Source organism: Abramis brama, assembly GCF_963993115.1.
Source record: "Abramis brama genome assembly, chromosome: 23".
In the NCBI taxonomy this organism is placed as follows: Eukaryota; Metazoa; Chordata; class Actinopteri; order Cypriniformes; family Leuciscidae; genus Abramis; species Abramis brama.
In genome coordinates, this window is record NC_139985.1 from 19,387,942 (window position 1) to 19,404,382 (window position 16,441).

Genomic DNA, 16,441 nt, shown 5'->3' on the forward strand with positions numbered 1-16,441 from the left:
TGCAAAAACTGGCACGAATTGAAAGTGACAATTCCGTCAACTGTCCTTTCCCGAGTGTCGTTCACACTGGCCCCGGGCCATCAGGCAGTCCTTATTGACGCTTTTTGCTATTCCTTTGGTGCTATTTCCCTACTTCTAATTTTCCATTGGAAAGGGGCTGCTATAGTAATAGAAATGCAGTTTGAAAAGTACCATTAAAATCAGGTTGAGTCCAAAGTTAGAGTACAGAAAAAGCTCAAAGCCTTTGGGAGGGAGACCTTTTGGACATTTTGCAGCATTACAGGCACAAATTTTACATCCATTCCACCTCATTCCCTCTAGGGTGTCATCATGCCAGGAGGCTCTGCAGTGAGCTGGCAGAGCGTGCATGTTACCCACCTCCTTGCGCCTCTCCCTGTCACTCCCAAATCCTGCGTTATGTGACCAGGGAAGCCTGCACACAGGATTTATGACCGCGTGTCGGAGTAGCCTGCACCATTAGTGAAATTCTAGGAGTGGAGCCAGTATCCCGTGAATCAATTGCCATGATTGAGTGGGAGATAATTATCCAGGCCTGATTGCCCACAACAAAGAACAATACTTGCGCCTAAGTACGCAGCACACAAACTACATTTCATGACTCAGTGAAGTTTAATTCGAGATTGAGTTTATTGCTCCAAAACGTAGTGAGCTGCCTTTTAATTCAGCATTCTAACTGACAAAGAAATTAAGTGAACAATGGAACTTGAATTTGGAACGAATTATGCTGCTCAGGTGAAGTTTAGCGTTAGCATGCTGATAACATGATACTTATGCATTGTAAACACACAACATAAAACATTAAAACATTTTTTAAGTTAGATTTTATGGTAACACTTTGTAGTAAGGTAATTTGTTGACATTAGTTAATGCATTTTAAAACGTGAAATAATGAGCATTATATGTTTTACAGCATGTATTATTCTTTGTTAATGTTTGATAAAAATCTTATTGAATTCATTGTTTATGTTAGTTCATAGTGCATTAACTAATGTTAACACAAAGTTTTGATTTTAAATGTAGTATTAGTAAATTAAGAGTTTGGTTCCAAAACGCGATAAACTTTAGTTAACTAGTTTAGTTAAAAAAAATTTGTTCCCGCAAAAATCAGTATTGTATCTGGTCGGTAATGAAAAGTAAATTTTTTATTTGACGTAAAATGCGATATCCGCCATGTTATTCTGTCATGTTTTCTCCCTTTCTTTCCAAACCGCGACAAATGCCAGTCTCCCTTCTCTGCAGAATACGAAACATCCGCTCAACCAATCACAGCGCACCATTCCACGCATTGTAAACAGTAGCGGTGGTGCTTTGAATACACCCGGCATCCTAGTTTTCCTTATCTACTTTGTACTTTGTGATCAACAAACAAACAAAAAAATGTTTTTTTGTTGGCATTGATGAACCTGTGGTGGTTTCTGCGGTGGGGAAGAAACGTAAGCCATTGAAATCTAATCATTGACATGAGGAGATTAAGAAGATGAGGCACTCGGGAGGAGGAAAAATGCCGGCTGTTGCTTGTTCTCACACGACAGCATCAAACTTCTGTCACGCTGAAACATTGACCCCAGGGGATCTTTTGAAAAACTTTCAATTGTTTTACTCACAGTCAACGAAAACCGAGCAGGACCAAGCCATTTTACAGCTGATTGCCGTCAAAAAACTTCAGCAGCGACGTCCCAAGGTTGACCACAGCGATATGCAGAAGAATAGGGCGGTCATGTGCAAATCAGTTTTCAAACTTCTTTACAGTTCTATTTTGCACAGTTTTACACTAGATATAATAATAATGCAATGGATTTATAGTATGCACAAGACAACCAATTCAGTGTGTTAAAAAATAATATAATTTTATCAATTGTTTAAAAATTTAAACATAGCTCTGGCATTATTCAACCCATAGCCCTGTTGAGCAAGGTCACTGTGAGCTATTGATAGCTATTCCTTTACCTATCAAAAGCTAGTGGTGACCTTGCTCAACAGGGCTATGGGTTGAATAAAATCTTTAAAAAAATCTTTTAGGCCTACAAGTGATATAAAATTGATACTATAATATGTGAATCTTTCTTCTTTACAGTGTTCTTAATATGACAAAGCACGTGTTTTTATTAATGCCATTAATGTTTTTCTTAATACAGCGTATAGCAGTAGTCAATTAAATGAATGTAACATGGCAAAGATGAATGCACTTTTCAAAGTTGAATGTAAAGGAAATGTAATTTTGGAATTTCTGTGGTCTAATGTGATGTTGTTCATGATGCAATTTTAATTTATTGTTGTAATTAATTTATAGCATTAACATGATGACCCGTCACTACCCAAATTCATTTTGGGAGCGATTGCGGATTGAATGTATGTATTTTTAGTCCGGTGCCTGTATAAGATTAGTATTGATCAAGTTCAGAGGCTGTCATATGTGGATCAACTTACTTTGTTGTGTATTTTCACAATACTGTAGTTTCAATATGACAAATAACTTTTATATTGATTCAATGGATCTATTGCATTTTGGGGAATTTTTTTTTCCGTTTTTTTATAATAAATCTTGGAAAATCAAAATCTGGATTTGAATTTTTTATGTTATTATAACCCAAAGATACTTTTTGAAAGTTTGAAACAGAAAATAGCCTAGTGGTTTTCATCTGGCCACTTTCTTGGTAAAGAAAACACATTTTTACTCAAATTAATCAAAATGTATTTATCGCGTTTTGGAACCAAACTCTTCAAATGTTAAAATTAACTAAGATTAATAAATGCTGTAGAAGTATTCTTCATTGTTAGTTCATGGTGCATTAACTACTATGAACATATAACATTTTTGTTTATTTACCGTAAATTGCCGCAAATTTACCAGATTGACTTTTCCTGTGATTGCACAAATGTGGTTCAGAGACCTTTCTTTGAGTTTGCTTTAAAGTGTGCATCTGCTGCACGATTGAGTTAACCTAGAATTTGAGTGGCCCGCAGTGTCACTGCTGACTCCAGAGGAGATGGCGGGCGATTTGGGACGTGTCGTAAGCGTAAACCACCTTGGCGGCTTATAAACGCTATTGCCACTGTGTTGTCCGTCCGGACCAAAGCGTGCTTGCCCTGTATCAATGGTCGAAACCTCTGCAGGACCAGCAATATTGCCAGAAACTCAAGGCAGTTGATGTCCCACTACAGTCAAGGTCCTGTCCAAAGTCCCGATGCTGTTTGACCGTTGCACGCGGTTGCACAGCCAGTCTTGGACACGTCTGTTTTGACAACAACATGCATGGGCACTTGTTCTAGGGGAACCCCTGCCCGTAGAAATGCAAGGTCTGTCCAAGTGCTGAATAAGCCATGACAAATTTGGCTTGATGGCCACGCGATGTGTGCCATGTCTCATATTCATCAACTTGAGCAACATAACTGCAGCAGAGGTTATGCTCAAAATCCTCTGAATTTTTTTCAGTGGAACCGTTGTTTTTTCCCTGAATGTCTTCAGGTAGACACGCTGTCATAGCGACTGAATCCAACTCTATTCCAAGAAAAGAGATGCTCTGCATTGGGTAGAGCTTGTCTGAGCACCAGGTCCCTGTGTATACACAACAAATCTTGAGAGTGAGCTAGAGAGATCAGCTAGTTGAGAATGTGAATGGCCACTACCCTTAACTTGGCATGGGCAGACTTTGCGACTTCGACTGCAATGTTGTACTCATCCGGGAACTCCACTGGGCATGCAAGATTAGAAATGGGAGGTCTGTGGGGATTTACCCGGCGGAAAAGTTCCCATTGTTGCCCTCAGATCGCCCTGAGAGCTAGCCGCCACAGCCTTGTGCATTGCAGAAGGACTGGAATGAGGAGCAGATGCGGTAACTCCTTTTACTAGAAATGACAGTCACGATTGCAGCATTCCCATGGTCACGTTCTCGCAGTGAGGACATGGACCACCCACAAACGCGACCCAAACACAAAGATCATGGCCGAGGACGAGAAATATCAAACCACACCCAGAAACACACAGACGGAAAAGCATCTTTTAAAAGACGCTCTCCGTCTTGCTCTTTCAGATCGCTGAAATGGCCTGGGGAAGCTCTCTTTGCACTTATCCATGTGAGGCTTGGAGAGAGACCACTGTTCTGCGCCGTAACACCAGCAATCTCTAACATGGTTTTGGGTTTTGTTTAATTTTCATAAAGTTTCAGTCATCCATGTCTTTTATTTTGTAATTTGCCTCTGGTCATGGTTCCTGTCATGTGATTCCCTTTTCCCTCATGTGTTCTTGCCATGTGCTCCCCTTGTGGATGTGTCATGTTGTCATTGGTTGATTTAGTCATGTGGTTTCTCAGTGAATGCATGCCAGCTCCTTTTATACCTGTGTGTTCTGGGGAGTGGCATATGCCAATTATGCCAATTCCACTTGCCAATTTACATTGGCCTTTTCTCCTAGTATCAGAGGTGATTGGACCTCCCAAATATGTATTTGTCATCTTGTCCACCATCTTGGATTTTTTCTCTTTTATCTATTTTTGTCTAAGAATTCTAAAGCACCATGGATTCTTTACAGGGAAGGAAATCCCAGAATGCACTTAGACAAAGTAAAACAAATCCCAAATAAAGTGAGATAAATGTTATAAATGTTAATTCATTCAATATAGACATTTATCTGTAAAAAATATGTTTTAAAATATTTCAAAATTGATTAAATTTGTGGTAAGTGTGCATTTATTCTTATTTGGAACAGAGCTACTTTCTTGAAAGTTCATGATTATTCATTAGCTATTTGTTCTGCAAATACTTTTTTTGTCTTAGCGGATTGCATTTATTAGCATAACAAAAACAACCTTTGTGCCAGACTGATCGAAGCATATTAGATAGATGTGCATATATGTGCTTATTTTTCATTTCCGCTGTCTCTTATCCCTCTCTTTTCTATTTCTACCGCGCACACAAACAAAAACATCCTGATTTGGATGCATTATTCAACTCCCTTGTCAAAAAAAACAAAACAAAAAACAGAAATTGGCACATTTATCTTGATTCTTCAGATCAAGCGTCCATAAGCAGTTTTGTGGAGGTTGCATGCTTTTCACTGGTCGCCTTCTGATGGGGTTTAAAATAAAATAAAAGCGTTCATGCTTTTATAGTAGTGATATATTTCTCTCTCATTTTGCTGAGTAGCAACCTTTTGAAGAATCTTTGAAATGTCACTTCCAGTCTGGTACTTTCCCCAAGACAGACATTTATGGCATTACTTGCAAAGTAGCCATGCCACATTTTGTTCAGCCAACCTGCTTCCAGGTGTTTTTCTTAAAAGGCATTTCACGCTGTATTCGAGCAAATGGGATTGTGCAGACTGCACAGCTGAATGGCTAGTAACGTAATGCAATGCATTATTACAAGGCCATCAACAGACGTTGCCATCATGGTTTCAGTGGTGTGTATAATTCATGAAATGCTTCATAAATGGGTCTGAGGTAATTGACGTGTTCAGACCCCTGCTGCGATGCTGCTCATTATGCTGCCGCCTCATTGTTTTAAAGTAAAGCTGAAAATTCTGAACGATTCGTCCACAAAACACTCAACTCACTGATTGATCCAGTTAATAGAGAACAAGATTATCAGTTAATATGGTATAAATCAAATAACAGTCCTATATTTATACCATATGACTTTCATACCATAAATTTATCATATTATATTATACCATATTATTTATACCATTATACTAGAGTCATATATTTATACCATATTCACTGATAATCTTTTTCTCTATTGAGGGATTAATTGGATCAATCAGTGAGTTTGAGTGGTTTGTTGTGTTGAAAAATTATTACAAATATCTTAATCTAGTAAGATAATTTTATGTAGTGTTTTTGCGTTATTATCATTAACATAATATTGAATGAAAACATTTTTGTTAACAAATCATTTTAATTTTAGTTTTGGGTAAATGTTACATTTGTAAAAGTTAAAAAAGCCACTAGATAGCACTAACCATTTTTACATTTTTAAATTTCAGTTAAATAAATAAATTCTCTAAAATAGTTAATAAATAGAACTAAAACTAAAATAAAAAGTAAATAAACATAATCTAGAACACTCTTAAAAAACTAACAATAACGTTAAAAATCTAATACAAATTAAACAAAACTGAAAATTCAAATTAAAAAATAAAATAGAAATAAATACTAAAATTTCAATAAACCTAGATCTTTTCTAAAACTTAAACTCCGGGTTTATTGTTTGGAGAAGTGCGACTGATACTCTACATTCTTCAAAAATGTGTTATGTGCCGCAAAGCCATATAGGGTCTATTTAAACCTGGACACTTCATGCGTTTTCTGTGATTGGATAGATGTTCCTGAAAAGACCAGGTGTAAATACCCTCCCAAGTGCTTTCAAGACGGATTTAAATCCAATCACTCAAACCACTTCAAAGCACTTTTGGTTGTTGAAGCCACATATGTAAATTTTACTCCTCCCGAAATAGTTTAAAAATAAATGTGTCAGAGCGTGTTACAGTGTACCGGCTCCTGGTAGCCATATATGACAGCTTGACTGCAAGATGCAATGCCACAGATATGGCCCTCCGCAGAAGAGTAGCTGAGTACCTCTTCATCAAGCATCAAACTGCCGCAAATTAAACATTTCAGCACTGCATACTAAACTTTACACACAATCATCTTCATTACCAGTGCTGATGCTGCTCTCTTTCCTATTGCAGTCTAAATATATAATATTTGGTTGACATGAATTTGCTTGTAGCGCGGGAATTGAAAATTATATTCGTTTTGCGGAGACACATTTGTGTGGCCAGGTGTAAATAAACAGATTTAACAAATCGGATATCAATCCGATCAGTAAAAAGGCATGAACTGACCAGGTGTAAACAGGCCCATAGGTTTGGCACAACATGAGGGTGAGTAAATTTTGTCCAAATTTACTCACCCTCAGTACAGTTTAGCTCTGACTGCTTTGATGTCTCTCTCTTGATGTGGTTTGGGATTGGTAAAATGTGCTTGGGGAAAAAAAAAAATATATAATCAGAATATCGACTTGCTTAATAATTATGCACGCAGCCACGCACTGTATATGCGGTGGTCAAATAAAATGATTCTGATTTTTAAAAAAAGCAAGCAAACTGGAATTGTGCCAAAGTATGATGTGAGGAGTTCCCTCACCGTTTCCATGTGTTGAGTGCTGTGAATCCACCCGCAGGCATCCTTAATTTTACTACAGGTCTTAAAACCTTCATTAACATTCATGTTATGCCTCCCGCATACTCTACCACAAAATAATGCATCAGCCAGGCTCACCCTGTGCTTGGTTAAAAAAGGTCTTCTTCATGTATGTTATCTTTAAGCCTTGATCCAGAAGAGTGATATTAAACCTAATTCAGCATGACACGATGTTGGATGCGCCAAACAATCTTTTTCATCTCTAGTATTGTTTTTTTTATAAATATTAATCCAATGTTAATTGAACCTGCCAGCAAAATCTCTAGTTGAAAATCGTTCATTTAATCTTTAGATCATGACTTTCTCTCTCACACACATTTGATTGTACTCCTGTTCAGTGCACTAATGTGCCAAACACATACATACTGTAATCTTTCGTTCATTGTGTGTGCGATTAAACCCGTGTTTGCTTTTATTTTTTGTAATAAGTACATTTTATTTTTACCTTGGTTTTTGCATTTTTTATTTTATTTTTTGTACAGAAAAGCTTTTTGGAGGTCATCACATTTTCCCCTTCTGATTACTCAACCACACAAGAGATGCAAACCGGGAAGCGAACTAAATATAAATCAAAGTCTCGAACAAATGAATAATTAAAATTTGAAGGGAATCAATCATTTCCCAAATCCCATCTGAACAAAATATTCTTGTGTGTTTCTGCTAGTCTGAAAAACCAAACAATCATGGAGCTTCACTGTATTCCAGTACGTTCAAAATACGCCAAACTTTTTCGCAGGGGTCTTTCAAAGGGGATTTACTTGATATAAAATGTTTGTCATCATTAAATTTGAGATGACTGCTATCATTACATCAAACTCACAGCATATTATGTGCATCTTCTTTGGAATTTCTATCAACTAGTAAAATTCATTGCATTCATTTGTTATGTACTTGCTAGCAGACTGACATGGAATTTGCACCCACAGATTTTCATCCAGTTTGAATTCCATTATTCATAGTAATCATATAATTTGTGTCTAGTTCTTATTAGATAATATAATCTGTAGTGACAAAATATCTATATCTAGGTTATAAATAGATAAATCTATACACACTCTCTCAAAATTATACATGATTATATATGTATGCTATACTGAAATATTTTTTTAATAATACATTTGTGTGTCTGTGTGTATATGTGTGTGCGTGTGCGTGTGTGTATATATACAGTGAGGAAAATAAGTATTTGAACACCCTGCTATTTTGCAAGTTCTCCCACTTAGAAATCATGGAGGGGTCTGAAATTGTCATCGTAGGTGCATGTCCACTGTGAGAGACATAATCTAAAAAAAAAAATCCAGAAATCACAATGTATGATTTTTTAACTATTTATTTGTATGATACAGCTGCAAATAAGTATTTGAACACCTGTCTATCAGCTAGAATTCTGACCCTCAAAGACCTGTTAGTCTGCCTTTAAAATGTCCACCTCCACTCCATTTATTATCCTAAATTAGATGCACCTGTTTGAGGTCGTTAGCTGCATAAAGACACCTGTCCATCCCATACAATCAGTAAGAATCCAACTACTAACATGGCCAAGACCAAAGAGCTGTCCAAAGACACTAGAGACAAAATTGTACACCTCCACAAGGCTGGAAAGGGCTACGGGGAAATTGCCAAGCAGCTTGGTGAAAAAAGGTCCACTGTTGGAGCAATCATTAGAAAATGGAAGAAGCTAAACATGACTGTCAATCTCCCTCGGACTGGGGCTCCATGCAAGATCTCACCTCGTGGGGTCTCAATGATCCTAAGAAAGGTGAGAAATCAGCCCAGAACTACACGGGAGGAGCTGGTCAATGACCTGAAAAGAGCTGGGACCACCGTTTCCAAGGTTACTGTTGGTAATACACTAAGACGTCATGGTTTGAAATCATGCATGGCACGGAAGGTTCCCCTGCTTAAACCAGCACATGTCAAGGCCCGTCTTAAGTTTGCCAATGACCATTTGGATGATCCAGAGGAGTCATGGGAGAAAGTCATGTGGTCAGATGAGACCAAAATAGAACTTTTTGGTCATAATTCCACTAAACGTGTTTGGAGGAAGAAGAATGATGAGTACCATCCCAAGAACACCATCCCTACTGTGAAGCATGGGGGTGGTAGCATCATGCTTTGGGGGTGTTTTTCTGCACATGGGACAGGGCGACTGCACTGTATTAAGGAGAGGATGACCGGGGCCATGTATTGCGAGATTTTGGGGAACAACCTCCTTCCCCTCAGTTAGAGCATTGAAGATGGGTCGAGGCTGGGTCTTCCAACATGACAATGACCCGAAGCACACAGCCAGGATAACCAAGGAGTGGCTCTGTAAGAAGCATATCAAGGTTCTGGCGTGGCCTAGCCAGTCTCCAGACCTAAACCCAATAGAGAATCTTTGGAGGGAGCTCAAACTCCGTGTTTCTCAGCGACAGCCCAGAAACCTGACTGATCTAGAGAAGATCTGTGTGGAGGAGTGGGCCAAAATCCCTCCTGCAGTGTGTGCAAACCTGGTGAAAAACTACAGGAAACGTTTGACCTCTGTAATTGCAAACAAAGGCTACTGTACCAAATATTAACATTGATTTTCTCAGGTGTTCAAATACTTATTTGCAGCTGTGTCATACAAATAAATGGTTAAAAAATCATACATTGTGATTTCTGGATTTTTTTTTTTTAGATTATGTCTCTCACAGTGGACATGCACCTACGATGACAATTTCAGACCCCTCCATGATTTCTAAGTGGGAGAACTTGCAAAATAGCAGGGTGTTCAAATACTTATTTTCCTCACTGTATATGTGTATATATATGTATGTATGTATGTATGTATATATATGTGTGTACACACACACACACACACACACACACACGATTATGAAAACAACATAATCGAGGTAAAATGATTATTGTGCCGCTGCTGCATTCTGTCCAGCGCACTTTCCTTTCTTTCACAGCGGTGCACTTTCGTTCCTCCCTAAGCCAAACTTAAAATCTAAATCTGCCGAATAAGTGAGTGATGTAAAATGCAGTCTACTGTTGCTAAACTGCAGACATGCTTAATATTAAACAGTGTTATTAAAAGACGCTGTTCCCTAGGCGGCCTCCTGTGCAACTCGAGATGGCGCAGAACGCTAGGCCTATTACTTATCTGAATACCATTGTTATAGCCTACATCTTCCTGAAAAACCTAAAGCACTATTTATTATATCACCCACCTATAATCGTGTTAAATAATCATGAGTTCAATATTGAGCTAAATAATCGTGATTATGATTTTTGACATAATTGAGCAGCCCTATGTCAGCGTAACAATTTCAGTGTAGCATGCACTCTGTTTAACACATTATAACTTAGGTCAATCCATTCCACGTAATATCCCAAAAAAGTGCAGATTTCATCTGGGCCTAGTTACTGGAAACATTAGTTACACAAGCAAGATGTTGGTATTGTAGGCCTGAAAAGAGGGCTTATGTAAAACGTGAGCTCTGCATCCTCTCTGGTCCAGGTTGAATTGATGAAAAGACCCATATAATTTAATTGTATTTGAAGAGAAGCGGCTTGTTTCTCCCGCCAAATCCGCACTGCCGAGAGACCAGCGCGTCCTGCGGGAGTCTGCCGCTGCATCACTGCTTACCTGTTTTATCATAATTGTCTTGGCATCGTTCAGAAACAGGGATTAATGTACACACAGTTCACTGAGCCACTGCTTTGCAAAAAGCCTATTTATCACCGTCTTTTGCGGAAAGCACAGGGAGCTTTGGAAGCTCAGATTGTGAAAGTGCCTTTGTGTTAATTTGACTGTCCTCAATAAATCAACAATTCTAAATCGAAAGGCTTGAGAGAAAATAGAGGGGACAAGTGACTTTTTTGAATGGCTTCAAAACAAAAATGAAGGCAGCCTGAAGTTGATCTCCATATCGCTTTTGTTTTTATGCTTACAGCAGAACCCTGCTTTTAATTAGACCACATGGGCACACACTCATGCATTTTATTTCTTTAATTATTATCATATTTTATTATTTTATTTTAATCTAATGATGTCTTGCAACTTTTGCCAGGGGAAATGAAAACCCCTTAACAAACAATTCCAGTCTGGCGAGATGCTTCCCGTGTGGCCAGTTTTAACTTTTGATGTCATCAGCGTCTGGAATATCTCAGAACGAGTGAGTGATGGAGCTCATTTTTTAATTTTTCTATAAAACGCCAACACAGTTTATGAGTCTAATCTAATCTGCCAACAGACAGTTCTGTGTGATAGATCTTCTCACTCTGTGTCTTTCTGTGAAATTATTCAATGATTAATCTTTAGAGAATATCAGGCTGACAGGACAAAATTGTGCTGTTGAAAACAGTTACTCCACAGCGTCTTTGAAGTGTGGATACTTACCTTAATTATGTTTGCTGGGGTTTCATCTGTTTTTGATGGAAAATCACTGGTATTTTCTGGGCTTTTATGGAAATCTGAGCTCTTGATGGTGCATGTCTGATCTTATGGTGGCATGATTCCGTTTTTTGATTCTTAATAATTTTAGACTGATATATTGGTCCAAAATGTGTTGCCGACTTTAATGCAGGCATTTAAATAAAGCATGTTTTGTATACATCTTATTTTCCTTAAATTGGCTCCAAAAGGCCATATTGTAAATCTGGGATTCACAATCTAATGTAGACCTGCGAGTTCTGGAAGTAATTTTTTGGATTTGGCTCTAAAATGATTCTAATGTGTCTATTTTTGCTTCTATTTTGGATTTTTCATATTTATATTTCATTTTTCAGTTCAACCTTTTACTCAAAAATGAATGTTAATAATATAATTTATAATGAAAAAATAGTTTTATATTTTATATACATAAAATATAAAACTATAGCTCAATTTTGAAGTCATGATTATTTAACACGATTATAGGTGGGTGATATAATAAATAGTGCTTTAGGTTTTTCAGGAAGATGTAGGCTATACCAATATTCATGTTTTAACTGTATTTTAGATCAAATAAATGCATCATTGGTTAACATAAGAGACTTCTTTCGAAAACAAAGAAGACCCCAGTTTGTTTGGATATGTATAATTTATTATATAGTATTACATATTATACAGCAATATATATAGTTGACATTTTTTTATTTTAATGTGTGCTTGCTGAATAAATTGATTTATTTCCATTGTATTTTAACAACTTTTGAACTGTAGCGTATCATTTTTGTTTAATTATATTTAAATATTTTATTTTTATTTACTAATCAAACGAGTTAATATGTGACACTGGTGATATTAATTCATTTGTACAGAGGGTCAGATGTTTTTGCTTCTATTGAAGCATTTAGATCATTCTCAAATCATGCTGGAGAACATGATCATCTGGTTTACACTAGCTTTGGTTTGAATCCTTCAGTCTGCTTTTGAGGGATGTTTATTACCCAAGCTGATGTAGTTCCGTTGAGTCTGCCACAGTTCTCACTGGTGCAGATGATTTGTGTTGAGCTCTTGTAAGGAGGACAGTTGACAGCAGATGCCAGAAGCTCAGTTGGACCTGGTTGTTGTTAATTAATCTCAGGTGAACCACAGGAACATTGTTTCACTCCTGAGAGTGTGTAGACACCGCGTCAGCTCGATAAAAACAAAAACAAACGTTCTCCTGCCACTGTGTCTTGTTCAGTATGAAAGAGGTTTCAGACAGACAGATGGTTTCAGTGATTTGGTGCTAGTTTGTTCTACACTGACAGTAATGGGCAAATAAAAATGTCCGACATTGTAAGCGGGAGGTAAAGAGCTCTGTAGTGTTTCAGAGTGCTGGAGTTGTAAAAGATTATCTGCCGGTTTTATCTCCTCAGTTTCCAATCCATGTAGGGGGGAGAACTGATGTGGAAAAAAAATCATGACATTCATAACTTTGAGATTTTCTGTATTTAGATTTTATGGATAGTTGACTTGTCGCCCAAAAACCACACACATATATATCGAAGTTCTAAAACTGGTAGGCGGAAATTTCTATTTAAACCCTGTCAGACATCCCTCCACATCCCTATGGGCAGATGATACGCAAACTACGTTTCTCGGCTGGATAAAGCAAACCAGCGTCTCGCTAGTAAAGTTTTGATGGATGAGGATTGCAATCAAGGTAAAGACGATTGCGGTGACGTACAGGAGTTCTTGACTTGTTCTGTCACTTGACTTGTTTAAAATGTAAATACGCTCTTTTATGTTGCATTGTACACATACTATACTACACTGAATTCTGAAGTTTTAATGATGACAAAATGAACTTGAACAAGAAAAAACGGTCTATGCTTAATCTAAGTGTGCGATTAATCGCACAAAAGGGTGTGATTTATCAAGATTACTTTTTTTTAATATAAGATCATAAATAGCAGTTCACAGCAAAAACAGCATTTTTTTGGAATAGAAAAATAGAAGTGATAACGTTATTGTAATATATATGCAATATTAAAAAAAATATATTACTTTAGAAGTTTGTATATATTTTATTTTGTCATAAAAAAAGAATGAATTTACCTTCTTTTACAACCTTTGATTGTGTGAACACATGTAAGAGATGCAGAGATATTTGTTTAGCTCTTTCACAACTTTATGTTTTCGCATATTTCATTGTTTTCAGGGCTGACTGAGAAAATGCTTGGTGTTAAAATGGATAATTTTTATTTGAGAATTTCAGTATTCACAAACCTTTACTAAACTGCTACAGTTTTCAGAGAGAACTGATATTTTTTCCACCTCGTCTCATCAACAGGTCCTGTGACCAATGCTGCTATCATACCAGCACCTGCCAACATGTTCCTTTCTGACAGTCGTCCAGCCGTCCCACTGCCACGGTTCAGTCGCCACCTGAACCCGTCCGAGCAGGGTGACGGGACGGGCACCGGAGGCATGTGTCTGAGACTGGGAGCCAACACACAGGTAACATCTGGGGATATATGTAATCAAAAAATAAGATTAGGTCCACTAAGACTATTTATGAGATGCCAGAATTGCTCATTTAGATCAATGTTATTACATTTACTTATCAATTTGGATTCAGTATGAAGCGACTTGTTCTACCCTCATAAATGCAAAAGGTCAACTAGCAAAAGTTTACCCAGAGGTCATTTACAAATAACAGTCTTAAAGATGCTGTAACAAAAAAACATTTTTATTTATATTCATTCCTATAGTATATAATATTATATATTATCGATCTCGTATGAGATATTTTTTTACATGCAGTATATCTTGATATTGACTTATTTTTTAATTGTTTAAAAGGGTTATTCTTTGTTTTGTTCTTTTTTTATGCCAATTTGACAAGTTTACTGGGCTCAGTAGTTTCGGGATTTCTTCGCTGTATTCTCGCTTTTTGCTCGCATGTTTCTCTCTAGAGCTCCCCCCACAGCTTCGGAATAGATATTTGACAACACTGTTGTAAAAACTCGTTGGCGATTCTCAGACACCAGAGGCTATAGATCAACGACATCAAAGCAGATGGGACATTCTTTAAAACGTCTTCTTCATTCGGGTTCGAACAGCGTGAGGGAGCGCAATAATGACCGCATTTTAGCAGATTTCTTTTGGCCGTAAAGCAATTGTTTACATCGCGAGACCTGATATCACGCGATACTTCCTGACGCAGCGGCCGGCGGCCCGCCGGCTCAAAGTTGCAAGTGCGGATTTTCCGCTCACGGGCACCAGGGGGGTGCGAAACGACCACCATTCAACCCGAAATAAGTAATATAACCATTCCAGTGACTCCGAAGCTGTTCAGTTAAGGTACAAAAGTTACTTAGTTCACCTTTAAAGCAAGTTGCAAATATGGATTGGTCTCCGCACCACCAGCAGTTTTCAAACATGATGAATGTTTACAGCTGTTAGCACCTGAACGTAATTTCTCCCATGTCAAAATCAATTATAGACCCATAAATGAAATGCTAATACAAAGTTTAAAATTTGCCCACCACCTGCTCTGTGGCTCCAACCTTTGCGTTTTTTTATCTTTCCTTCTTCCTGCATATCTGCTGTTTTCCTCTTCCTCCCCCTCCCCCTCAGCTTGTTTACCGAGCGGCTAATCTTCCAGCCTCTGGGAGAGCACATCCTGTCTGGAAAACACGCTTCTTTCACCTCTGCACAGCGAGAGGGAGCCTAAAACAAATGTTTTGATAAATGCATTAATACTTCTACCACGACCCACAAATAACACTTTCCAACTGCGACCCAGAGGCTGCACCCAACATCACACATTCGGTGTGACTGGCGTGCCACACAGCGTGTAAATTAAAGCTGCTCTGAGAAAATTAATTTCTCTTTCGGAATTGTTTCCGTTATTCACTTGGAAGGCGAATCAACGACCCCGCTGTGTGGGGGGGGCACGCTGCAAAACTCCTGAATTAAACCATGTGACCCTCTAAATAATCGTGACCTGTGGGGAGTGGGTGTCTAATAACAGCCTGGCTGACTAAATTCTGATGGAGGTCAAGCAGAATGGTTTCATCAGATCAATTGAGCTTAGGTCTGCTCCGCTATGTGCTAATGGAGTTAAGCTTGAGGATCAATGCGTTATTATTACCCTTACCTTTTCATAAATATAGGAAATCTATTATTTGGACCTGAATTAGGCAGCTCATGGTGGTGGGCTAAAGGCTATTCTTGGGGGTTCTGCAGTTTGGCTTTCATAGCGAATTCTGAGGCTTTTGGTTGCACTTGAACTCAGTTGTAATTCACTTCCTTTTATGTGATTGGATGTTTCTTGGGCACTTTTGGCCCCTGGACATTTAGAAAACACACTTGCCACAATGACTCTTGATGAAAATTTATTTAATTTGTCCACTAACAATGAACCACAACAGTGTCATTTCCACCTCATCTCAAATTATGTTTTGTGTTTAGAAGCATTCTGTGGTGGAAATGCTGGTAATGGAAAATACATTTTGAACAAATTTTCAATGAAATGGTCGACTCAAGGGCAAGGCTGATTTCACATTTTATCCTACATGCACACAAATAACTATTTTACACTTTTTAATAAAACTACAGCTTTGTTGGAAATGATGCAGTAATATTAACCTTGATAGTTCTTCTTTATTGATTAATCGTTTTAACCACATACATTAACTACTTTTGATTAAAAAACAAATGCAGCAAGTTTCCGGGATAATTTCCACCACAACAATTAATTTACAAATACAAATTGTTTGTTGTGGTGGAAAGTATGTCACAGTTGTGGGACCAAATTCCTAATTTCCACACA

At 37.8% G+C, this 16,441-nt stretch overlaps 1 protein-coding gene across 1 annotated transcript in view; it reads left to right on the forward strand.

Annotated features, from left to right (window-relative positions):
* Positions 1-16,441, forward strand: part of wdr18 (WD repeat domain 18) — a 125,343-nt gene that overhangs the window by 99,293 nt on the left and 9,609 nt on the right. Inside the window, exon 8 of the mRNA XM_084100759.1 lies at positions 13,955-14,121. Within this exon, the coding sequence (XP_083956885.1) occupies positions 13,955-14,121 (167 nt within the window). The remainder of the gene's footprint in view (positions 1-13,954; positions 14,122-16,441) is intronic.